General features: G+C 56.6%; 3 protein-coding genes across 6 annotated transcripts; 2 read left to right on the forward strand and 1 right to left on the reverse strand.

Annotated features, from left to right (window-relative positions):
* Positions 1-464: 464 nt before the first annotated feature.
* LOC307056041 (glutathione S-transferase P-like) lies at positions 465-2,951 on the reverse strand. Its single transcript, XM_079708458.1, has 6 exons — positions 2,923-2,951; positions 2,373-2,479; positions 2,183-2,270; positions 1,065-1,168; positions 863-967; positions 465-699 (listed from the first exon to the last, which is right to left on the reverse strand). The coding sequence occupies exons 2-6, from the start codon at positions 2,463-2,465 to the stop codon at positions 511-513; spliced, it is 579 nt and encodes a 192-aa protein (XP_079564584.1). The 5' UTR covers positions 2,466-2,479; positions 2,923-2,951; the 3' UTR covers positions 465-510.
* Positions 2,952-9,320: 6,369 nt separating this feature from the next.
* On the forward strand, positions 9,321-14,394 carry CABP2 (calcium binding protein 2; the record flags this gene model as incomplete). 3 transcript variants are annotated; one of them, XM_079709299.1, is made up of 7 exons in its annotated part: positions 10,314-10,370; positions 10,929-11,102; positions 11,679-11,709; positions 12,567-12,701; positions 13,405-13,514; positions 13,628-13,775; positions 14,369-14,394. In XM_079709299.1, 7 exons carry the CDS (start codon positions 10,314-10,316, stop codon positions 14,392-14,394), a joined length of 681 nt encoding a protein of 226 aa, XP_079565425.1. The 3 variants fall into 3 exon arrangements, with proteins under 3 accessions (XP_079565426.1, XP_079565425.1, XP_079565427.1); XM_079709300.1 differs by lacking the exons at positions 10,314-10,370; positions 10,929-11,102 and adding an exon at positions 9,321-9,485; XM_079709301.1 differs by lacking the exon at positions 10,929-11,102.
* Positions 14,395-20,908: 6,514 nt separating this feature from the next.
* Positions 20,909-22,902, forward strand: CDK2AP2 (cyclin dependent kinase 2 associated protein 2). Of its 2 annotated transcripts, XM_079708156.1 has the most exons (4): positions 20,909-21,232; positions 21,538-21,638; positions 21,726-21,858; positions 22,389-22,902. In XM_079708156.1, the coding sequence occupies exons 1-4, from the start codon at positions 21,151-21,153 to the stop codon at positions 22,454-22,456; spliced, it is 384 nt and encodes a 127-aa protein (XP_079564282.1). In that variant the 5' UTR covers positions 20,909-21,150; the 3' UTR covers positions 22,457-22,902. The 2 variants fall into 2 exon arrangements, with proteins under 2 accessions (XP_079564282.1, XP_079564281.1); XM_079708155.1 differs by lacking the exon at positions 20,909-21,232 and having other exon boundaries at positions 21,412-21,638.
* The last annotated feature ends 1,450 nt before the right edge of the window (positions 22,903-24,352 follow it).

A 24,352-nucleotide genomic window follows, 5' to 3' on the forward strand; every position in this document is an offset into this window, starting at 1 on the left:
AGAATGGACAACATCAACCCTCACTCGGGTGAAACACCCAAGCAAGCGTGTCACTCCCAAGCGGCATGTGTGCACAGCACCTGAGTGTGCAGAGACCAACCGCCCTGCCTGTGCCGGACGACAGAACTCATCACACAGAGGTCAGGGACTGTCTGTTCCCTACACGGCGGCCCTTCTCCCAGATGGAGATGGTTCCCAGGTTGCCATAACCATGAGTACCCCTGGGGAGGTCAACCCCTTCCTGCAGGAAGTTGTCCAGGGTAGATCTTTGGGGTTTGAGATCTCATCTTCCTCTCTGGACTTGGAACTCCTCTTTGTCTCCCGGCAGCTCTGGGGACCTACGGCTTTTCCAGGGCCCAGCCCAGCCCTCATCTTCCGAGACGCAGCCTGGGAAGGGGTCAGAGGGCCCCCTGTGGCCACCCGGTCCCTCAGTGACCACAGCACAGCGTTCCTCTCACCGTGTTTATTGGTCCCAAGGGCAGCCCGTCTGCCAGGGGAGGCCAAGCGGGCTCATATCTTGCGGCTTCCAAAGACGGGGCGGTTCACGTGCTCCGGGGAGGCCAGGAAGGCCTGGAGCTTGGGCCGGGCGCTGAGGCGGGCCACGTAGGCCGAGAGCAGGGGGAAGGAGTCCAGGCAGCCGGGGACCAGGACCTGGTGACTCAGCAGCAGGTCCAGCAGGTTGTAGTCTGCGAAGGAGATCTGCAGGACAGGGGGTGGGAGGGGGTTTGAATGGGGTCAAGAGAGAGGGGGGCTACTGGGGGCCAGAACTCTGGCTACTCCAGTGAACCAGTCATGGCCCTGCTCTGGTCTCGGTTTGCCCTTCTGAGAAATGGACCTACAATGGGCTGGACCCAGCACTCACCTGGTCGCCCACGATGAAGGCCCGACCCCCTTGGTTCTGGGACAGCAGGGTCTCAAAAGGCTTCAGGTGCCCCGGCAGCTCCAGAACATACTGGGTCTTGTCCGCCTGTTGTGAAAGGGAGCGATGCCCGTGGTGGCCCGTGGCATGTCTGGCCCGGGCGGCCTCCCAGCCCCAGCCCTGAGTGCAAGCCCGGCCTGCTCACATGGCCGTGATGGATGATGTGGCTGCAGTGCCTGCGGAGGTCCTCCACACCGTCATTCACCATGTCCACCAGCGCTGCCTCCCGCTGGTCTTGGCCGTAGAGCCCTGGATCAGCGGCCAGGCAGAGGGTCAGGTTCTGTCCAGGCTGATACCCCGCTGCTCCCCTCTCCCCCAGAAGCCTGCAGGCCTCAGGACTGCAAAACCAGGTCCCCTGCGTTGGAGGGTCCTCTTTGCCCAACTCTGCTGCTCCCATCTCCCCGAGCCCAAGGAACATACCCAGCAGAAGCCCACGCTTGTCTTTGAGACCACACCCTGGGTCCCTGGGAGTCGGAAATTCCCTGCCCACATCGCCCCAAGCCCTTCCTCCAGGTTGTCCCCCTGCAAGTGTGGGCCAAGCCTCTGATCATGCTTCCCTAGGCCAGAGGAGTGGCCGTTTGCGGGGCCTGGACGGAACTCGGCTCTGCAGACTGGTGTGTCCCTCTGAGTGCAGGAGAGCGTGGGACGGGAGACGGGGAAGCGGGCCGCGGCTGGAGGCCTCTGTCCTCTCACCCTGGGGCTGCAGAAGTTAGGGTGGACCTGGGCCTGGCTGATCCCACTGCTCTTCTAGCCTCCTGGGACACCCCCCCGCTCCCCGCAAAGATAGCCAGTGAAGAGGCAGCCACCTCCCTAAGCCACATTCCCGCCACCCTTGAAACAGGCCACAGGCCTGCTCACTGTGTGCATGGGTTTTCCAGATTCAGGTGAGGCCAGAGCAGGAAGAAACGGGCAGGAGGTCTACTCTGAAGCTCCTGGGCACACCCACAGTGGCTCTAGCCTACAGCAGCACGCACGTGGCGGCTGGTGACTGCCTCTGAGCTGTCATCCAGGAAACAGGCACAGTGAACCCATGTGGACCGGCTGGAGGGTAGCCAGAGCTGTATGGCCCCTTCCCCGGGGGGACCGGCAGCCCCAGCCCTATAACCCAGAACCCTCCTAACTCAGGCCCTGCCCCTTCCTCTAGGGCCATGTGGCCTGCCCTCCAGCCACAGGACCGGTGGCAGCAACTCAGGCCCCAGGACATCTTGGCGGGACCCTTCAGGTGCTTTTCTGGACTGGGCTGCCTTCGACCTCAGGACTCACCAAAGGAGCGGCCCAGGTGTCTCAGGATGGCATTGGACTGGTACAGAATGAGGTCTCCATCCTGGAATTTGGGGAGCTGCCCGTACAGCTGGGAGGGGGAAGGGCTCAGTGAGGGACGTTGAGCTCAGCTGCGCTGCACCCTCGTGCTGCCCCGTAAAGGCCCCACTGCTGCCGCAGCACAGTCACTCACACAGGAGGCCTTGAGTGGGCCCTGCAACCAGGACTCCTTGGTCACCACCTCTTCCTTCCAGCTCTGGCCCTGGTCGGCCAGCAGCATGCGCATGGCCTCGCAGCGCCCTGGGGGAGGGGAGGACGGGGTGTGGGGATGGGCAGAGACCCCAGCCTCACAGCGCTCTGGGGAAGTCGGGAGTATGGGAACTGGACTCGGGGACAGGACAAACTCTAGCTTCCGAGCCTGCTGCGGAGCAGATGGACCGTGGAGAAAGGGTGGAGCCCCCCGCGTGTCTTGCGGGGGGCGGGGGAGAGGACAGGGAGGCAGCCCCAGCCCACAGCGCCCCAGGAAAGGACCAGAGACAGATGGATAGAGCGCACCGCCCTGGGCCCCAGAGAGGATGAGGCCCGGGCCCGAGATCCCGGCCCCGCCCCCCGGGGGGTCCCGCCTCCGCCTCGGCCTCGGCCTCCGCCTCCGCCTCCGCCTCCGCCTCGGGCAGTCCAGACTGGAAGTCCTGCTGGGGCCCCTGTCTGTGCCCTTCGCCCTCCTCAAGGAGCAGGGGCCGCACCTCGGGCCGGGAAGTAGACGATGGTGTAGGGCGGCACTAGGAGAGACACAGACAGGACGATGAAGGGGGACCCCCGCAGGCAGGCAGTCTGGGGGTCGGACTGCTAGGATAGGGGGTGGCTCAGCCGGCCCCTCCCCCCACCCGGTCCAGACCGTACTCACTAACGGCGGCGGAGTGCAAGTGCGGCAGGAAGTGGGGAGGACCCGCAGGCCTCATATTTAAGGTCCTGCTCCACCCCGCGCCCCACCCCAGGAATCTGCCAAGTCACCGAGCGGATCTTGATCTCGGTCGGGGCGAGGTGTGGGTGTGGTGAAGCAGGGCCGGAGGAGCGCACCTGCCCTCTGCAGGGGTGCACCCTGCCTGATGCGCAGTGGCTTTACAAGAGGCACCCACACTTAGCAGCACCCAGTCGCTACACCTGCTCACCGCCCCCGAACACACAGCATCCTCAGGGCCCCCAGAGGGCCGGGACTGAGCACCCCAGCACCAGCACACAGTAGGTGCTCCATAAATGCTTTTTGCTTGAATGGATGCTATTTCAATAAACACCCATTTCCGCATCCTCTCTCCTTGATAATAATAGCAAACCCTTAGGGACTGAGGGCTGCCTTGAGAACTTTACACATATTACAACCCTAAGACCTGGTCCTGTTCAGATCCCATTTTACAGAGGATGGAACTGAAGCACAGAGCGACTTTCCCAAGGTCACACAGCTAGTAAACAGGTCTGGTTGGCTTCAGGGGCCTCACTTTTAACCCTCATTCTTTCTTCTGCAAGGCCTTGTAGTCTCCAAACCGTTTTTGGACTGAGTCGAAGTACTCTGTACTCTTCAAATACAGACCGAACCTGGGGATACGGGGGATGGAAAGACAGGCAGACTGGAATGAGCAGGACCTCCTGGACCTGGCAGGGCTGCGTCCTTCCAGGCAGAGCCTGCTCCCGTCTCCCTGCGGGCCCCTCTGCACCCACAGCCCTGTTCTCCTGGCTGCCCCTTCCTGGTACTGGGGGGGGGGGGGGCGGGCAGGGGGCGGTCCTCCTTGGGAACTGGGACCTGACTGAGCCTGGCCCATCTCAGCCTGGTTTTCCCGTCAGAGCCACGAGGAAAGAGGAAGGTGTCCAGGTGTAGAAGTATCCACCGCAGTCAAGGGAAAACACCAAACGCAGTTTATCAGGAACACTTCTTAGCCTCATTGGAGCCCACAGCTGCCTGGGGCTGGGAGGGGATGGGGGAGGTGGCCCAGGAGCCGGGATCTATCCCTGACTCACAGCTGGAGTAACATCTGCCCAGCACTTAGCAGCTTACAAAGAGCTTTTGTATAAATGGTTTCATGTCATCTCCATCACACCCTGGGAGGGAGGGAGGAAGGGAGGGAGTCCTGTTCCCATTATGCAGAAGAGGACCCCAAGGTTCAGAAAGTTTCCGCCACCTGCTTTGCCCTGGAGCACACACGCGCTCCTTTTGTGCACAAGCATCACAGACCTGGGAGCGTGGGAGACACCCTGCCATCCAGCAGGCCGGCCTCCTGCCAGCTCACACACCCTCCAGCCATCATGCTCGGGTCCCCTGGAGAAGCTGTCCCCCAGGCTGGCTTGACCCTCTGCTGTGGTGTTTCAGTGGCTGCTTTTACCCATAGCGCTCTGGCTCCACCGGCCCAGCCTGTGGTCTAGCTCTGTGGCCACCCTACGGCCTCCTCCTTCGGGGCCCAGAAGCACAGCTTGAGAAGCCAAATGGGGCAGGCACCTCCCTGTGTCCATCCCCCACCTCCAGTCCATGTGTATATCAGCACCTGTCTTTGGTGGGTTTTAAAATATATATAAGTGCTTCGTTGCTACATAAAATTCACCCTTATAAAGGGTACATTCTACGGTTTTTAGTATATTCAGTGCTGTGCAATCATCACCACTAATTTCAGAACGTTTCCATCACCCCGAAAAGAAACCCTGTACCCATTAGCCATCACTCCTCATCCCCACTCCCCCATCCCTTGACAACCACTAACCTATTTTGTCACTATGGATTTGCCTCTTCTGGATATTTCATGTAAATGGAATCATACACTATGTGGCCTTTCGTGTCTGGCTGCTTTCACTTAGTAGAGTGTCTGCAAGCTTCATCTGTGTTGTAGCACATGTCAGTACCTCATTCGTTTTTATGGCCAAATAATATTCCATTGGTTGGATATACACATTTTTCTTACCCATTTAAACATTGATGAACATTTGGATTGTTTCATTTTTTGACTATGAGTAACACTGCTATATACATTTGCGTACAAATTTTTGTGTGAACTGATGTTTTCAATTCCCTTGGGTATATACCGAGGACTGAAGTTGCTGAGTCATATGGTAACTCATTTTGAGGAACTGCCAAACTCTTTTCCAAAGTGGCTGCACCATTTTATAAACCCAACAGCAGCATATGAAGGTTCCAACTTCTCCCCATCCTCACCAATTGTTATTGTCTGTCTTTTTTCACTTTAGCTATCCTAGTGAGCGTGAAGTGGTGTCTCAATATGGATCCGTGTATGGTGCTTACCAGGTGCCAAGCCTGGGTTTGGCTTGTAGGGAATGGAGTAGAGAAGGAGACATCGTTTGCCATCAGAGGAATCACAGCTCAGCTCAGAGCAGGAGGAGATAAATAGACACATGTTTTTAAATTTAATTTTATTTTTTTTAGAAATTCTTTTTGGGCTTTGTTTTTATTTTAATTTTATTTTATTTTATTATTATTATTATTTTTTTTGCGGTATGTGGGCCTCTCACTGTTGTGGCCTCTCCTGATGTGGAGCACAGGCTCCGGACACACAGGCTCAGCGGCCATGGCTCACGGGCCTAGCCGCTCCGCGGCATGTGGGATCTTCCCGGACCAGGGCACAAACCCGTGTCCCCTGCATCGGTAGGCGGACTCTCAACCACTGCGCCACCAGGGAAGCCCTGTTTTTATTTTTATTTATTTATTTTTTTGGCTGTGCTGTGCAGCATGTGGGATCTTAGTTTCCCGACCAGGGATCAAACCCGAGCCCCCTGCATTGGAAGCGCAGAGTCTTAACCACTGGACCACCAGGGAAGTCCCCACTTCCTGGGTGGATAGGTGAATAAAGAAAAAATCTTTATTCACACATTAATTAGTGTGTCTCAGCAATGAGTGGGCTGGACATCATGAGAGACACTGAAATAGATAAGATATGGTCTCCACCCTAATGGACTCTTTGAATGAAGACTATAAAGACCTACACCAGCAGTCCATCCACCCAGCCATCTATCCACCTCCACCTATCTATCTGTCCATCCATACACGCATCTACCCGATCATTCAGCCATCCAACAACCAAACATTAGACCAGCAGTCCATCAAAACATCCACCTCTCGGGACTTCCCTGGTGGCGCAATGGTTAAGCATCCGCCTGCCAGTGCAGGGGACACAAGTTTGAGCCCTGGTCCGGGAAGATCCCACATGCCGCAGAGCAACTAAACCCGTGCGCCACAACTACTGAGCCTGCGCTCTAGAGCCGGCAAGCGACAACTGTTGAAGCCCGCGTGCCACAACTACTGAAGCCCACATGCCTAGAGCCCATGCTCTGCAGCAAGAGAAGCCACCGCAAGGAGAAGCCCGCACACTGCAACAAAGACTAGCCCCCTCTCACTGCAACTAGAGAAAGTCCGTGCGCAGCAATGAAGACTCAACGCAGTCATAAATAAATTTAAAAAAATTTTTAAATGAACAAAAGGCATCCACCTCTCCACTTACTCACCTACTACTCATTTACCTACCGAATCATCCTCAACTTGTCTATCCATCCATCTTTTCATTCACCCGCCTATCCATCCAGCCAACTGTCCATCTGTCTATGCAACCGTTTAACCACTAGCCCATCACATCACCTACCTATCCTTCCATCCAGTCATCAACCCAGCTGTCCATCCATTCATCCATCCATCTGTCCATCTATCCATCCAGCTACTCAATCATCCATCCTTCCAAGCACCAACCATTTAAACACCAATCCATCAAGTCATCCTCCCACCCATCCAACCACCCACCTATCCACCCAACCATCCATCCATTCATTTGTCCACCACTGATCCACCTGGTCATCCTGGACACTGGAGCTGGGCACGAAGGCTTTGCTCCTTCACTGAAAATACTTCTACCCTCTATACCCTGACCAGTTATAGTCCCCACTCCTTTGGCTTATACTTTGGGACACACATTTCTCAACACTTCCCACCTTCTTAGATGGTTATTTAGACGTGGAATCTTTCATCACATGTGACATCCACCATTTTTTGAACGCTTCTTATGTGCTGGGAACCTGCTAGGCCTTTTATCATTTAATTTTCACAACGGCACCATGAGACAGATACTAGGTCCACTTCCACTTTCCAGATAAGGAAACTAAGGCTCAGGGAGGTGAAATACCTTGCCTAGGGTCACACAGCAAATGCATGGGGGAACCCAGGCCTGTAGGCCCTTTCTATGACCTTGCAGAAACAGGAGCATTCCTGTCTCTGAGGGATGTTTGTGGTGCTTCCGGGGATGCAGTGCACTCCTGGCCTCGGGGAGGAGATGTGACCCGGGGTGCAGAGGGGCTGCAGGACGCTGAAGCTGAGCCTCCAGATGATCAACGTGAATGGTCACAATGAGTCCTTCCCACCCCCGACCACCGGCCGGCGTCCACTCGCCTCTCAACCCTGGCCTTTCCTTAGGCCCTCAGACCTGCCCAGGGCTTTGTGGAGGATGTTCCCTCTGCCCGCATGGCCACCCCGTCTTCACGTGGTCACTCCCTTCATCCCCCTGACCTTGGCTCACAGGTCACACTGCCTCAGCCCCCGGTCACCGCAGGGTCCCCACGCTCCTCCTCTGACTGCCTGTCAGGCCCTCCCCTGCCCTTGCTCCTCCACAGCCAGTCTGAGGCAGGGACTGGTTCCCAGCACCCGGGAAGGCACACAGCAGGGGCTTCACCAACATTTGCTGAAGACAGTCTCTGAAGTTTCCTCCAGCCTCTTGCCACCATCACCCTTTCCAGGGACTACCACCCCTGCCTCCCTCCTGAGGGCCTCCACCCACAGACCCTGCTGGATGCCGGCGCCCGGAACACTCCACGTTCACAGCTGATCCCTGCCGGGGATGCTGGCACTTGCCCAGGGCCAAGTTAAACATTGGTGAGCGATGCCTAGAAGGCCGCCCCATCCCCCCTTCTCCCCCAGGAAGCCTTCCTGATGCCTGGGTCTGTGCCCCCAAGCACTTGGAGGCTGTCTCTTGGTCCTTTTCTGAATTAGATGTGCCTGAGAGCAGGGCCTTCAGGGCAGACTGGGTCGTTCATGTGGCCCCAGCAGCCGGCCCGGGGCTGGATCCCGGCAGACCTCGGATGTTTGCAAAAGAAATACGTGAATGGATGGCCGTGAGTGGCCGAAAGAGGCCAGAGCCACCAGCTCAGGTGGCAGGTGCCTGGTGGGATCTGGTTCCCTCGGACAAAGGTTGATGCGGGGGGCAGGTGAATAAATCATGAGGGGCCTGGAGCAGGGCCGGGGCAGGACGACTGACCTCATTCGGGGAGGTGAGGGGCAGGCAGCTGCGCGGTAAGTGGGCTGGGGCATAACAAGGGGGCACAAGAGGCCACTGCGGGCTGCCTGGCCTACGAGGTCGGCAGAAGCTAAGTGGGAGGTGCTGGCAGGAGGTGGGGAGGTGCAGAGGTACCCCGGGGCTCTGGGTGGGGGGAAGGGGGGAGGTCTGGGGCAGGGCTTGGGAGGGGTGGTCTTTCCAGAATCCAGGAGCCATCCTGGGAAGGGGGATGGTGGGGAGAACAGGAAGGGCAAGGATGGACAGACACAAAGACAGACCAGTGTGAGAAATAGTCTCACGCAACAGAGGGATGGAAGTGACAAAGAAATGGGGCATGAGTGGGCAGAGAGACCCACAGAGACACAGCTGGACAGATTGTCAGCAGAGGGCAGGGGGTGGAGAGGGGAGGGCAAGTGAGACGGACAAAGAGAGACACCCACGGAGCAGAGGGGGCAGAGCAGGGCAGAGGACAACACAGAATCAGGGGTGGAAGAGGATGTGGGGAGACGCAGAGCCCATGAACCAGAGAGGCCGGTGTGATGCGGAGGGGCCCGGGGGGGCGTAGTCTGTGGCCAGCATGAGGGCGGCAGCTCAGGGGAAGGCTAGGATTTCAGGGAGGGGCTGTGCGAGGGGCCTGGGGAGCTAGGAAAGACAGGAGCCTTGGAGGACCTGGGGGCCATCAGCCCGCAGAGCGAGGAACAGGGAGAAGAGTAGCAGGGGCCCTGTGGGGACCACGTCCACAGCTGCCCACTAAGCTGTCCTTCCGCAGGACCCTGGAGAGTGGAGTGGGGCAGTGCCCCGCAGCCGGCAGGAGGTGCCAAGCCCTTGTCTCCATGGCCTTTCCCCAGGGCCCGGCAGATGGCAGCCTCCCCACGGGGGACCCCAGCCCCTCCGAGGGCACTCCAGGGCCTAGCCGGGCCCCTGCCAGCCCAGCAGCCACCAGACGGCGGGCTCTCCTCCAGGAGCTGGAGACCCAGGTGCAGGCCGCCTATGGGCAGGTAAAGGGGGCCGGGCTATGGGGCCGTCCTCAACAGGGGGCCCGTGAGGGAACAGTGGGGATGCCACACCCCAACCGGGGTCCGCTGGACCAACCCAGGGCTGAGCCCAGGGAGGGGACCTCGGACGTGCACAGTGACAGAGGGGTCAGCAGTCACTCAGCTGCCCAGAAGGGAGGCTGGCATCCCTCCCCCACCTCTGCCTTCACTGAGGCCCGCTTCCAGCCCACAGAGCCCAAAGTCAGCTGCCCTCGGCTCCTTGCCCAAGTACAAGGGGCAGGGGGCAGGTCCAGGCAGGTGTGCCGAGGGCAGGCTGGCTGGGTGGATGCTCTGAGGTGAGAGCAAGGGTCCGGCAGGGAGGGCCAGGGGCTTCCTGGGTCTGCTGTTCTGGGGACAGATGACCCAGCCCGCTCTAGCACAGAAGCCACCTGGTTTCCTCCTCCCAGGTCCGGGCCCTGCTTCTGAAGACATTAAATCCCTCCTGATTAGAAGAGATTAGGGGTGGTGGTGGAGGGAGAGGGTCCTGGAGAGGGGGCGTCTGGAAGACCCTGAGGAGTGAGCATGGGGAGGCTGTGCCTTCCAGGGGGGCCTTATGCCCCGAGTGGCCCCCCTCACCAGCAGGGATGCTCAGAGATAATCCCAGATTAGGACCCAAACCCCTGTGCCCAGGGCTCCCCGCCTGCCCACCCACACCCGATCTCCCCCACAAAACCCTAGGAAAATCCCCTGCAGTGCTCCCAGACTCTCACTGGGAGCGGCTGGGGGCTGGTGGGAGCCCACAGCATCTGCTGAGGCCCAGCCCTGGGCTACCCCCGGGACTCCAGGCCTGGCATGGTTCAAGGGTCCATGGGAAACTGTGCCAAGCGGCCCCGACACCAGGGGCCTAAGGTAGGAGGGTCAAGGGGGAAAGCCAAGGCCAGGAGGCTGGCTGGACCCTGAAAGGCTCTGGTGGGGGGTGGGGGCAGAGCCCTGTGTGAGGCTGAGCTGGGGTTACAGCGCAGCTGGGGCATGGAGGCCTGGGTTCCCACCACCCTAGCCTGAGATTTTCCCTGGCAGCCCCCAGACTCTGGCCCATCCTGGTCTTGGCTCCTGCAGGCCACTGGGCCTCCCCTGCCAAAGCTCGTCAGGCCCCGCAGCTGCCCACTCAACTGCCCCATCCCTGCTGCTACCCTTGCCATCTGCTCGTCAGTCCTGGCCTGGGAGACTCAGCACATGAGCTCAGGGTCTCACTCTGCTATTGGCTCTCTGAGTGACCGTGGCCAAGTCTCTTGCCTTTTCTGGGCCTCGGCTTGCCCAACTGAACAGTGAGGGGGTGGACCCTTCCAGCCTAGAGTGTTGCTGACGGTGAGGGTCCACTGTTCTGTGCTGGGTTCTAACGACGGGAGAGGCTGGTGAGGGAGGGGGGAAAGGGGTCACTGTCCCAGCTCATGGCCGGCTCTGCTGCAGGACTGCTGGCAGTGGCCTGGCTCCCCGCCAAGGGGGTCCCGCCATGGCCTGGGCCCCAGCCCGGAGGAGCAGGGAAGCCCTGGGCCGGGTGTTCAGGGCCACTACTCCATGCTCAGTAGCCTGGTGGGGCCTGCCTGCGTCTTGCTGTGGCCCAGCGTCGCCGCCACCCAGCTCGTATGTACGGTCACCACCTGCCTGCCGCCCGTGCCCACCTTCTCCTTGAGTGGAGGGAGAGGATTGAGTGGGGATCTCAGAGCAAAGCACACAGATCCAGGGGTGTAAGGGGCAGACAGGAATGGAGAAACAGACATGGGATCAAACACAGGGGAGACCCAGGGAAACATGCCAGGAAAGAAAGAAGAGGAGGCAGAGAGCAATCCAGAGAAATGGCAGAGACAGCCACCAAGACGATGGTCAGGGAGGGGACAGGGCTCCCCGGAGAGGGACAGAGAGAACAAGAGAGACACATGCTGACACTGAGGCCCCCATGGCCAAGCCCAGGGTTCTGCCTAACCCCAGATCCATCTCTGGCTAATGGAGCTCCGGCCCTAGAGGAGGGTGGGCACGAGGGACAGGGAAGAGGGGCCAGGTGCCCAGGCCCATCAACAGGAATGGTGGGAGGAATGGGTCGGAGCAGCGTCACTGCTGGCTCTGTGGCTGCATGTTGTAGGGGGCCCCAAAGGACAAGAAGGAAGGGATGCAGGTGCCTGGGGGGTCCAGGGAATTCTTAACCCCTCTGTGTCCCCTCAGGACCGGGAGCTGCGGCCAGAGGAGATTGAAGGTAAAGGGTTGGGGAAAGAACTAGAGTTTCTGGAGTGCGGGGCATTGGGTGGGGGTCTGAGCAGGCTCCAGGAGGAGCAAGAAGGCCGCGGGGGATCCGTGCGAGAATATGGGGACAAGACTGAGCAGGGAGGGGTTGAGAGAACCCCCAGCTGTCAGTTCCCTGGTCCCACTTGCCAGGTGGGTCACAGTCCCCTTTTTTTATTTGTTCATTCAGCGAACACTTCCTGGGTGCCCACTGTGTGCCTGGCCCAGTGCTGAGCACTGGGAAACGTGGCAAACTGGACAGATACGGCCTGTGTCCTCTGGAGTCAGACGTCAATAAGTCAACTACAAGTACAAATGGTGCTAAGTGCTCTCAAGGAAGTGAACAAATGGGCCAGAGGGGACTGAACTGAGAGGGAAGACCTCCTTGAGTAGGTGACTTAAGGACCAAAGAGGAGGGGAGTGTTCCAGAATGTGAACTCCATGAGGTCAAGGATTTGCTTCTCCCTCTCCCTTCCTTCCTTCCTCTTTCCTTCCTTCCTTCCTTTCTTTTTCATTCTTTTCTTTCTTTCTTTCTTTCTTTCTTCTTTCCTTCCTTTCTTCCTCCTTTCTTTCTTTCCTTTTTCTTTCCTTCTTTCTTTTTCTTTCTTCATTGCCATATTCCCAGTACCTAGAGCAGAGCTTGGCACATAGCAGATGTTCCTTAAATATTTGCAGAATGAATTAAAGGAATAGCATGTACAAAGGCCCTGAGGCAGCAAAGAGAAATGGGTGTTTAGAAAGAGGAAATGATTGGACCAAGGGGAGAAGGTCCAATCCAGGATGGGGTCCAGGGGGACGTGGGGGAAGGACTGACTCTTCCCTGCCTGGCAGAGCTGCAGGCCGCCTTCCAGGAGTTTGACCGAGACCGGGACGGCTATATCGGCTGCCAGGAGCTGGGAGCCTGCATGCGGACACTGGGCTACATGCCCACGGAGATGGAGCTCATCGAGATTTCACAGCAAATCAGTATGTGCCTGAGACCTGCCCCACCCCCAGTTCTCCAGAGGCCATGCCCATGGCCAGGGCAGCTGGGCAGCCCAGGGAACAGAGGTGTCTACACAGGTTGGCCCCCAGAGCTCAGGACCTTGGTCATTCTCAAGGCAAGCTCTCTGCCTCCAGAGAATCTCACCATCCCCTAGGATGTGGGTGAGTCAAGGACCATGATGCCCACTTTTAGGATGAGGGCAGAACTCTTATTATCCCCATGAGGAGAAGGAAGTCAGTTCTTAGGGAAGCGTGGGTGCTTAGCAAAGTAAGTGGATGGAGCCAAGATCTGAATGCGGGCAGCCTACCCAGAACCCAGCTCTTTCTCTATGCTTCATTCCCAACAGAGGGAAAACAGGATTAAATAAGAATAGAAAGCCAAGGAAAATCAGTGTGTAGAAATTCTCCACACTGAGGCTCTGAAAGGTTAAGTGACTTGCTTAAGGTCACAAAGATAGATCATTGGAGCCAGGACTTGAGCCCAACTGAACTCTTCAGAAAAATTAAGAAAAGCCCTCAGGAGACACAGATGACCCCGCCTGTGAGACCCAGAGGGAGGGAAAGGCCCATTTAGTGGGGCAGGGGAGAGGGACACAGGCCAGAAGGGGAGGACAAAAGGCAGAGGACGCCAGGGCTGGGCAGGGGTCTCTGATGGTCCCAGGTCTCTGATGGGCGTGGCCCCCAGGTGGCGGGAAGGTGGACTTCGACGACTTTGTGGAGCTGATGGGCCCCAAGGTGCTGGCGGAGACTGCGGACATGATTGGCGTCCGGGAGCTGCGCGACGCCTTCCGGGAGGTGGGGTCACCGGGGCTGCAGGGGGCGGGGCCTGCTTGTCTGCTGTGAGTGAGGGGCTGCGCGAATGAACGGTTTGGTCTGTGACCTGAATGCCGCAACCAACGCCGCCACAGTTCGACACCAACGGGGACGGCTGCATCAGCTTGGGTGAACTCCGGGCGGCCCTGAAGGCCCTGCTGGGAGAGCGGCTCAGCCAACGGGAGGTGGACGAGATCCTCCATGACATTGACCTCAACGGGGACGGCCTGATCGACTTTGAAGGTACCGTCCACCGCTCACCAAGCTCAGCACCGCTCGCCCTGGGAGGGTTTTAACGGAGGAAGAGCCTTAATCCGTGTGTGCCAGGCGCTGTGCTAAGCACGCCTATGTCCTCTCCTAGGTAATCATCACGGAAACCCAGGAGGAAGGAACTCTTGTTATCCCCATAAGCAGGAAAAGAAAGTCGGTTCTTAGGGAAGCGTGAGTGCTTAGCGAAAGAAGTGGATGGAGCCAAGATCTGAATGCGGGCAGCCTACCCAGAACCCAGCTCTTTCTCTATGCTTCATTCCCAACAGAGGGAAAACAGGATTAAATAAGAATAGGAAGCCAAGGAAAATCAGTGTGTAGAAATTCTCCAAGGTAGGCCCCAAAGTGTTCCTGGCTTCCTAGCAGCCAAAGCAAAGAGGAAAATAGGTTCAGTTACAAGATTTGGTTTTTCTCCCTGTAAGACGAAGCCCCTCTTCCTGGCCTATTCCCTACCAGATTCAGGGGACTCCCTTGCACGCCCTGCCTTGACCACACCCCCTCCCACCTCAAGGCCAGTATATTAGCCTCACTCCTGGGGAGTCCAGAAAACATTGGCTTTGTCCTGGCAGAGTTTGTGCGAATGATGTCTCGCTGAGCCTGTACAGAAGCTGGAGGCAGCAGACAGGACTTGGCACCAGAGCCACTGCCTGCCAGTGTGTTCCCGGAGCCCCCCGCCTCCAGCTGGGACCCTCATCCTCTTCTCCCTGCCCCCGCCTGTGTGCAATGCCCTTGCCTACCCTCACCTCCACCCCCACTCGTCCACCAAGCCCCCATGCCCGTCTCTGTTTCTCTGACAATAAAGCATCTTTGAGCAGCTTTCACCACTCGTTCACCCTGCAGGTATTTGGCCCCCAAAAGTGAAGTCCCCTCGACTGTGAACTTTGGGTGGGTAGGGGCCCTCCCCGGATCCTGCACCCAGCCCAGAGCAAGTGTTGGGAAACGTCCCCAGATGAGTAAACCCAACCTGCTTCTCCCAGAGCTGGGTGCGCGGTGGCCCCTCATCCTGTGAAGGGCTCCTGCCAGACCCCGGATGACATGGGAGGAGCACGTGCCTGAGGGCTTTTCCCAAGCTCCATCCCATTTCCTCCTAGAGGGGTGCTGCTCGGTGCTCCCTCTGAGAAAGAACTTGCTGGTCGGCTGGGAGGGGTGAGTGAGCTGACAGGCCTCTTCAGGACACACCTCAGCTTTGGGGCTGATGCCTCGCTCTTCCCGGGAGCCCCCAGCCACTGACCAAGCACATAGGTGGTCTCCGCTCCGAGCTCCCCTCCAGGTTAGCCGAGGTGTGGTCAGGTCAGCCTCGAATCAGAAGCTGTCTGCCCAATCCTGCTTCACCGTGCGTCCTCTTTTTTGCATCCCTAACTTCAGCTTAGTGTCTGCCTCCTGGGGAGACCAAATGACACATCTCCTCACTCCAACCCTGCCACAGTCTTCGTAACCCCATGTGCCATATTGAGGAACCCCAGAGGCCGGGTGTCAGCGACTTGCTAGAGGTCACGCAGCTCCGCTGCCATCTCTCCCCTCCAGGCCATGCAGCGCGTGCTGCCCGATTTTTCTTCCTGAAATGCCATTTGCGTGTTGTCACACTCTATACAGAAAATGGCCATGATCCCTCATTGCCCCCAGGCTGATCTGGCCTCTTTGCCTGGCACCAGAAGGCTCCGGGAGGATGAGGAACTGGCATACAGTCACACAGCTTAGGATGAAGCAGAGGTGGGACTTCACCCAGGCCTGGGGACTCTAAAATCACAGTGCCAACAAGAAAGGGCACCTCCAGGTCAGAGTAGACCCAGGACAGGCCTCGCCCTCTCAAGCACTGCCTGACCAGACGCCGTTCCCACCTGCTGGGAGGGATGATGGGCTTGACATCCAGGTCAAGAAGGGGGAGGGGCTTTCAGTGCCTGTGCCTGGTCCTCAGCATTGCTACTGCCAACAGATGGCCTTCAGACAGAGCAGGCGGGCAGCCACCAGCACTCTGCTCAGCCTGGAGCTTGGAGCCCAAGGTGCCAGGGCTGGCTGCCGCAGCCTCAGACCACTTGCCTGGCAGATCACAATTAATGCTTAATCCTCAATTGGGTGATCTCTCCTGCCAGTCGGGCAGGCTTGGGGCTGAGGAGGAGTTGCCCCAGCCCCGCAGCTTGTCTGGGAGTCATGGCCCACACTCCCTCCCACCACCCTCCACTGGCTGGCACAGATGGCCTTGCTGCCTGAGAGGTCTGTCCCCTCTGCAGGGGCTGGGGAGAGTGATGGACAGGTGCCAGGGGAAGACCAGAGCAGGCTCAAGGTCACCCTCCCACGGGTGGCCCCAGCTTGTCAGGCCTTGTGCCTGGAGTAAGGGAGGGGGGATGGTTGGGGGGGATGACCTTAATTGGCTGCCATGTGTCTGCTGGCATCAGAAGTGCCCACAGTTCCCCCAAATCTCACACTTGCCCTCCCACCCCAGAAAGGCTGTTAGCTCAGAAGTTCCAAACAGACACAGCTGGAGCAGGCAGCAGGGCTGGGAGGAACAGGAAGCAGGCAGCGACTGTGCAAGCCAAGAGCCCCTTCCCTGCCTAAAGTGGGCACCTGACACCCAACTCCACTGACTGTTGCCAGCTGGAGCAGGCCAGAGCTACGGGGTCTTCTGGTTTTCCAAGAGAAGCTGTCAATTGAGATTTTTACCTTAAGTCCACTTTAAATAGTTGGAATATAATATACATTCAGTAACATGTACGAATGTAAAGCTCAGTGGATTTTTACATGTATATGTACCCGGGTAACCATCACCCAGATAAAGATATTACATCCACTTATTTTATTTTAGAGTAGTTCTAGGTTTACAGAATTATTTTGAAGATTGGACAGGGAGCTCCTAAATACCCCACATCGAGCTTCTCCTATGTGTTAGTCAAGGTTCTCCAGAGAAACAGAACCAATAGGAGGGGTGTGTGCGTGTGTGTGTGTGTGTGTGTGTGTGTGTGTGTGAAGATATTTATTGTAAGGAATTGGCTTGGGTAATTATGGGCACAGAGCAGTCCCCAGATCTGCATTCAGCAACCTGGTGACACAGGAGACCTAGTGATACAGTTCCAGCCCAAGTCCGAAGGCCCAAGAACCAGAAAAATCAATGTTGTAAGTTCCAGCCTGAGAGCAGAAGAAGACTGATGACCCTGCTCAAAGGTCAGGCAGGCAAAATTCCCTCTCACTCAGCCTTTTTTTTTCCATTCAGTTCTTCAACCCACATTGGGAAGAGCCATCTGCTTTACTTAGTCCACAGATTCAATGGATGTTAATCTCATCCAGATACACCTTCACAGACACACCCAGAATAATGTTTGACCAAAGGTCTGGGCACCCCATGACTCAGTCAGGTTCACACACAAAATTAACCATGACACTCTATTAACATCTTACGTCAGAATGGTACCTTTGTCACTGCTGATGAACTAATACTGGCACATTAACTGAAGTCCACATTTTATGCAGATTTTATCACTTTTTCCCTTGTTCTGTTCCAGAGTGCCATCCAGGACACCATGTTACATTAGGCATCACGTCTCCTTAGGCTTCTCTTGGTCATGATGGTTTTACAGAATTTCCTTGTTTTTTTAAATTATCTTGACAGTTTTTAAAATTTTTTTATTTATTTGTTTGTTTATTTATTTATGGCCGCATTAGGTCTTCGTTACTGCGCACGGGCTTTTTCTAGTTGCGGCGAGCGGGGGCTACTCTTCGGTGCGGTGCGCGGGCTTCTCATTGCCATGGCTTCTCTTGTTGCAGAGCGTGGGCTCTAGGTGCACGGGCTTCAGTAGTTGTGGCACGCGGGCTCGGTAGTTGTGGCTACTAGCAGGCTCTAGAGAGTAGGCTCAGTAGTTGTGGCGCATGGCTTAGTTGCTCTGCGGCATGTGGGATCTTCCCGGACCAGGGCTCAAACTTGTGTCCCCTGCACTGGCAGATGGATTCTTAAGCACTGCACCACCAGGAATGTCCCTCTTGACAGTTTTGAGGAGGACCAGTCAGGTATTTTATAGAATGTCCCTAAATTGGGATTTTTCTGATGTTTTTCTCACGATTAGAATGGGGTTCTCATCCCAACATATGAAGGGTGCATACTATCAACATGACATCACTGATGATGTTGATCTTGATCACCTGGTTTAAGGTAGTGTTTGTCATGTTTCTGTACTGTAAAATTACTCTTTTTCTTTCTCCTGTTACATACTATACTCTGGAAGGAAGTCACTATACACAGCCCGCGCTTAAGGGGTGGGGTGGAGCATTATAATTCACCTCATTAAGGGCTGAGTTTCTACATAAATTACTTGAAATTCTTCTGTCCAGGAAGTTTGTCTCTTCTCCATTTATTTATTTGTGCAATCATTTTTACATCAATATGGACTCATTTATTTTATACAAGTTATAATCTAGTACTATTTTTTTTATTTTCTTGCTCAAATTGCTCTACCTTTAGCCATTGGGAGCTCTTTCAGTTGGCTCCTGTGTCCCTCTGACATACCACCATTACTGTGGGTGTTTGGGTTTGGGGGGTTTTATTTCATTTTAGCATTTTCTTACTTTCTGGCAATACTAGATGCTTCAGAATCATCTTGTATATTTCCTGCCCCAGTCTTAGAATCTGCCATTTCTCCAAGGAACCCTGCTTCATTTTATTGGAGAATGGTATTCGAAACCAAGATCTGGGTGCAAGCTTGCTTCTAGGCCCTCTCAGCTGATAGAGTGATGAGATATATATGTACACTAACCTGTGAACATAGAAATTTTAAAATATTTCTGTATGTAACCAACTGTATTTATATCAAGCTAAACATGAGTTCCTATTGATACCTCCAACTCTAATCCATTACCACATGGATCATTCTAGCCTCCTCCTCCTCCTCACTTATCTGTAACTTCTCATTCCAACAGTGAGAAATCACCCATTCTACACTGACATAATTTTTGATTCCACTGTACACGTGTAGTGGTTTCCGAATTGTTAACCCACACCCCCATGGAAACCACGTCATCAACTAGGATCCAGTGCTTATGTGCAGTGCTTTTTGTCTTTTTCTTACAGACACCACTCATTTTCAGACTAGCACCTTATTCCCCCACTCCCTTCACTGAAGCTGTTTCATACATTTGTGATACAGTTTGATTCTTTTGTCATATTCTGCATTCCATCTTGGGATCCCCTGACCTCCTAAATGATTTTTTAAATCATTAAAAAGTGTTTGTGGGCTTCCCTGGTGGCGCAGTGGTTGAGAGTCCGCCTGCCGATGCAGGGGATACGGGTTCGTGCCCCGGTCCGGGAGGATCCCACATGCCGCGGAGCGGCTGGGCCCGTGAGCCATGGCCGCTGAGCCTGCGCGTCCGGAGCCTGTGCTCCGCCTCGGGAGAGGCCACAACAGTGAGAGGCCCGCGTACCACAAAAAAAAAAAAAAAAAAAAAAAAATCGTGATTAAAGCTCACTCTTTGACAAATGCTTAACGTCTTGTATTTACCATAACAGTATCATACAGAACCATTTTACTGCCCTAAAAAAAATCCCCTATGCTTCACCTATCCAGTTTTACCCCTCACCAGCCCTTGGCAACCAGTACTTTGTTTGTACCTTCTGTATAAGTTTTCCTTTTCCAGGTTGTCGTACCATTGGAATCATACGGTATGTGGCTTTTTCAGATTGGCTTCTTTCACTTAGCAATATGCCTGTGTCTTTTCATGGCTAAACATTTCCTTTTATTGCTGAATAATAGTGCATTTGATGGAAACATCACAGTTTATTTGTCCATTCACCTATTGAATACCACCTCCTCTGGGAAAATTTCTGTGATGTCACAAGGAAGGCCCCTTACTCTAATTTCCAATGCGCCCTGTCCCAGTCTCCACATTGTCTTACTCTATTGTGTGGCTTTGCTTCCCTGTCTGCCTCTCCTTGAGACTAGGAGCTCCTTGAGGACAGAAGCCATGGCCAGTTCATTTCCATATCAGTGTCCAGCACAAGGCCTGAGATGGAGGATGGAGTCAGAAAATGTTTGTTGGGTGAATGAATAAATAAATGTCCTGGGGATGAGGAAAATCTACAGACCTGGGGGCATGATAGATATACAAGGCCAGAGAGGTTTTGAGAAGTAGCCTGGGAAAAAGGGTTAGTGTTTGGCGGACAGTCTAAGGTCTAGAGTTGTGAGGAATGAGATTTGAGATGAGGGGTCTGGGTGGAGAAATGGATAGGAAAGAGGAGAATGAAACAGTAAGCACTTTATGAATATTCACTTAATCCACACAACCACCCCAAGAGATAGTTATTATTAGCGTTCCCATTTTACAGACGGGGAAGCTGAGGCCTATTGAGGTAACTTGCCCAAGGGCAAATCGCTAGCTGAGGTGGTGTGACATTCGAACAGTCAGTCTGACTCCAGATGGTGCTGTAGTCCATGATCCAGGACGGCGCATGGTACAGGGCCTGGCATGCAGTTAAGTATTCAAGGTTAGCTGTTCCTGCTATTGTCATTATGAGGTACCGGCGTGGGGCCTTGGGTGGGTGGGAGGTGGGGTGCAGGTTGAGGAGTCTTTGAGGTCGCCCTTGGACCTTACACCAGCCTAGACCCGAGATCCAGGCAATTGGGAGGAAGCGGCGCATCAACAGCGTTGGTGACGGACCCGTTGCCATGGGAACAAACGGAGGCCTCAGGAGGGCGCATGCGCCGATCGAGGACAGGTTGCTGAACCGGTGAAAGGTGACGTAAAAGCGCATGGGGTGGGGCGCAGGGTTGGGAACGTCAAAGCCCTGCGTCCTCTGGCACCCAGGGCTGAGGAGAGGCGCGCGCGCGCGCGCGCGCGCGGCGGCGGCGGCGGCGGCGGCGACAGTAGCCCAGCTGGACTGGGACCGGGCAGCGGGAAGCTGACGTACGAAGCAACGTGAGTGAGGAGCGAGGGCGGCACCCGAGCCCGAGAAGCCCGGCTCGGCGCGAACCGCGGCGGACCAGACCCAGGTCCAGGCTTCCGAGGCCCCGCCTCTCGGATTTTGGGACTAATCGGATTGAGAGCGCGCCGGCCTGGGCCGCGAACTCGCCAATTGCGGAGGGCGTCGGCCACCGCCCAATCCGAAGCAGACAGGTGCGAGGTCCGGAAGGCGAAGACCAATCAGCAGCGGTTGCGGCCTGTTGGGGCCGGTCTCGGCCAATGAGAAGGCCCGAGTGACATCTTCGCGCGCCAATCGGGAGTGAAGGAGCGTTCGTGCCCGCCCGCCCTTCCGGCCTGAGCTCTATTTACCAGGGGCGTGCTGCCGGCTTGCCAATCAGAGTGCAGCTGAGTGGCCAGGCAGCCAACCCGGGAGGAGCGGCCGGCCGGCGTCTGCCGCACCCAGGAGTTGGGGATGTCCTACAAACCCATCGCCCCCGCCCCCAGCAGCACCCCCGGCTCCAGCACCCCTGGGCCCGGCACCCCGGTCCCTACAGGTGAGGATCCAGCTCCACCCCTGCTTGCCTGCCCGGGCGGTCGAGGTCTCGAAGAGAAGACGGCCTGAGTTCTGCAATACTGGGCCTGCCGCCTACCCTCGCTGAGCCTCAGTTCGCTGGCCTGTGAAGTGGGCGTGGTCACGTAAGGGCTTGTTGGTGAAGCGCAGGGGGAGGGGTTTGTCCTGAAGTTTAGCAGCCTGGAATGAAGCCCTTTGGAGGGAATCGGGCGAATCTGGTCCGGGGCTTGGAACGTCGGGGCGAGGCGTCCCTGCCCCGCGCTGACCTCTTACTGGCGCATGTTGCAGCCGGAAGTGTCCCATCGCCGTCGGGCTCGGTGCCAGGAGCCGCTGCCCCTTTCAGACCACTGTTTAACGACTTTGGACCGCCCTCCATGGGCTATGTGCAGGTGAGTGGAGCCGAGGGATTGCCTATGGATGGGGACTGGGGGCCCCTTCTTGGCCTGAGCTCACCGCCCTGTTCTCTTTTGACATAGGCAATGAAACCACCTGGCGCCCAGGGCTCCCAGAGCACTTACACCGACCTGCTGTCGGTCATAGAGGAGATGGGCAAAGAGATCCGGCCCACCTATGCTGGCAGCAAGAGCGCCATGGAGCGCCTGAAGAGAGGTAAGTGAGGCCAGGCCCACCGCCCCTGCCCGGGAGACAAACACTGGACAGCCCTTCACTAGGTAGGGAAGGAAAGACATCTGGAGGCCACCTGAGCCAAGCCTAGACTAGGGCCAGGATCACTATCCAGAGAGGCGGGGTTTTTTGGTTTGTTTTTTGTGTTTTTTTTGCCACGCCATGCAGCATGTGGGATCTTAGTTCCCTGACCAGAGATCGAACCCATGCCCCCTGCATTGGGAGCGTGGAGTCTTAACCACAGGACCACCAGGGAAGTCCCCCAGAGACGCGTTTTCAATTGAATTGACACTGAGTTAATTTCCAGGGAAGGACCAGGGAGTTTGTATTTCAACAGGGCAAATTTGAGGATTAATCTCTGAACCCCTAATCTCATCCAGCCCCTCATTAGATTATAGTCCCTTTTACTGAAAGGAAAGGGGGTGGAGAGGGAGGGTGTTTTCCACTGGCGGGTGAACCTGGGACTGTGGAGGGTCGGTGAGATCCTGTATGTTACCTCCACATCCACACCCCAGGCATCATCCATGCCCGGGCCCTAGTCAGAGAGTGCCTGGCAGAGACAGAGCGGAACGCCCGCACGTAACAGGACTCGACTCCGCCTCAGCATCTGGACCTTTCCTGGCCACTGCAGAGCACCTGCTTCTCCCTGGCCTTCACCCCGAGTTGCACTTCCCATCCTGGGCTTCCTGTCCTGTGTCCTTTGGTGGGTGCCCTCCAGGAACCAGTGGGCGGCTCTCCAGTCGGCAGCACTAACTGGAAACCCCCTAAAGAGTTAGCAGCGAGGTCACTGTGAATCCCACCCATGACCTGCCAACAGTGCTGATCCAACTGGAGCTTTCTCCTTTCTGTGGCCCCCACCACTCAGCACTTACCCAGGACTTCTCACCACTTTTCCCAGACCCCTTTTCCCCAGCAGGGCCTCAGAAGGCCTGTCGCCTCCCTGCCCTGTCTCCTGGGCCATGGCGACTCTTTTCTCAGTGTGTCTTTTGCTAAATATGCCCTTTTTGTATAAATAAAAGATAATTTGGAGTTGTTCTCTCAGCTCGTAGTTTTTCTGCGTCTGGTGCTTTTGCTAAGCCTGGATGGGCGGAAGGTGGGGTGCAGTGGGTGGGAGAGAGGCCCACGGAGCCTGGCTTTGCCTTGCCTCCACTGTCCATTGACCTTGAGTGGAACCCTGCCCTTCTCTGGCCCTCAGCCTTCCAGCTGTAAGTAGTGGAAAGGGTTGAGCTCCAGTAGCTGAGCGCCCTGCCCTCCTTCACGTGATGCCACCAGGGGGCAGCGCAGGGCCTTGGCTGCCTCCACAGCTGGAGGGCACTGTCTCCAGCCTGAGCCTAGAGGGTTCTTTCTCTGGACTAGCAGTGCCTAGCTGGTGGAAATGCCAGCTCACTTAAGCCACACCCTCACATGCCTTAATGCCCTAACATCCTAAGCTCGGAATCAGCCCTGGAGGCTCTGAATACACCCCATCTCTGAGTCCTCAGAAAGGGAGCATTGCTGCTTCCCTCCCCACAGGACCTGAGAAACAGTCAAGGAGAGAGAACTGGTTTCCAACATGGGTGAGACCCAGCTCGGTGCTGCCATACACTGTCCCAGTGCCTTGTAGCTGACTGGGTGTGGTCCCAGGAGCCCAACCCTAGGCTGTCTCAGCCTTTGCACAGGACTTGTGGACCCAGAAGATATAGGTGGGGAAAGCCATGGGTCCCCATTCAGGGACTAGTGCAAAGATTTGGAGTGACTGCAGGCCTCTGCCTGTGTGTGTGGCAGAATGACCCTAGAGGTCTGGGGCACTGGAACCCCACCAGCTAGGTAGAGGCAAGTCAGAGACCAGCTTCTGGCTGCACTTTGGACGGCGAGGCATTTCCCCCACCCTGGGCCCCAGGATCCAAGGGCCTGGGAAGTTGGGAATGGGACTCTGTCATATTTCCATAGCACACAGGAGGGCTGGGCCAGGGTGGAGGTGGGAACCCAGAGTGCTTTGGGGATCCCAAAGAATACAGCGGGACTAAGAAGCGCCAGCCTTTGGAGAAGGGCCTCTTCTTCCCCCGTCGCCTAGGGGAAGGAAGAATGGGGCCGCCCTCCTCCGCCGCGGGCGGGGCTGCCCGGACCCGGCCCGGGTTGGGGGGAGGGCCGCCGGGCCCAGGAAGGGGGCGGGGCGGCCGCAGTGACGCGGCGGGCGACGGGGAGGGACAGCAGGGGCACCGGCGGGCAGACCTGGAGGAAGGTCGGGGCCATGGGCCCGCGCTTCGCCTCCAGAGGGTCCGGCCACCGCTGGAATCCGAGGCCGGGGCTCGGGGCGCTGGGGGCTCTGACCCGCCGCCCGTCCGCCCCCGCCCGTACCGGGTGAGGGGCGCCCGCCCTAAACTAGAGGTGAGCCGGGACGTTGGCGGGCGGGCCAAGAGCACGGCGGGGGACGGGGACGCCGGGGAACAGAGGGAAGTGGAGACAACGGGGGCCTCTCGCCTGCTCAGTAGGTGCGAGG

The sequence above is a fragment of the Hyperoodon ampullatus genome (assembly GCF_949752795.1).
Source record: "Hyperoodon ampullatus genome assembly, chromosome: 7".
Taxonomy (NCBI): domain Eukaryota; kingdom Metazoa; phylum Chordata; class Mammalia; order Artiodactyla; family Ziphiidae; genus Hyperoodon; species Hyperoodon ampullatus.

Bases quoted from the DNA above. Each gene is read 5' to 3' on its own strand.
- LOC307056041 (XM_079708458.1), bottom strand. From the start codon at position 2,465: ATGCGCATGCTGCTGGCCGACCAGGGCCAGAGCTGGAAGGAAGAGGTG. The intron at 1,169-2,182 runs GTGAGTCCTGAG...CCGCTGATCCAG, and splicing joins ACACCTGGGCCGCTCCTTTG to GGCTCTACGGCCAAGACCAG. The intron at 968-1,064 runs GTGAGCAGGCCG...CTTTCACAACAG, and splicing joins ACATCATCCATCACGGCCAT to GCGGACAAGACCCAGTATGT.
- CDK2AP2 (XM_079708155.1), top strand. From the start codon at position 21,435: ATGAAGCCCTTTGGAGGGAATCGGGCGAATCTGGTCCGGGGCTTGGAA. The intron at 21,639-21,725 runs GTGAGTGGAGCC...CTTTTGACATAG, and splicing joins CCTCCATGGGCTATGTGCAG to GCAATGAAACCACCTGGCGC. The intron at 21,859-22,388 runs GTAAGTGAGGCC...TCCACACCCCAG, and splicing joins CATGGAGCGCCTGAAGAGAG to GCATCATCCATGCCCGGGCC.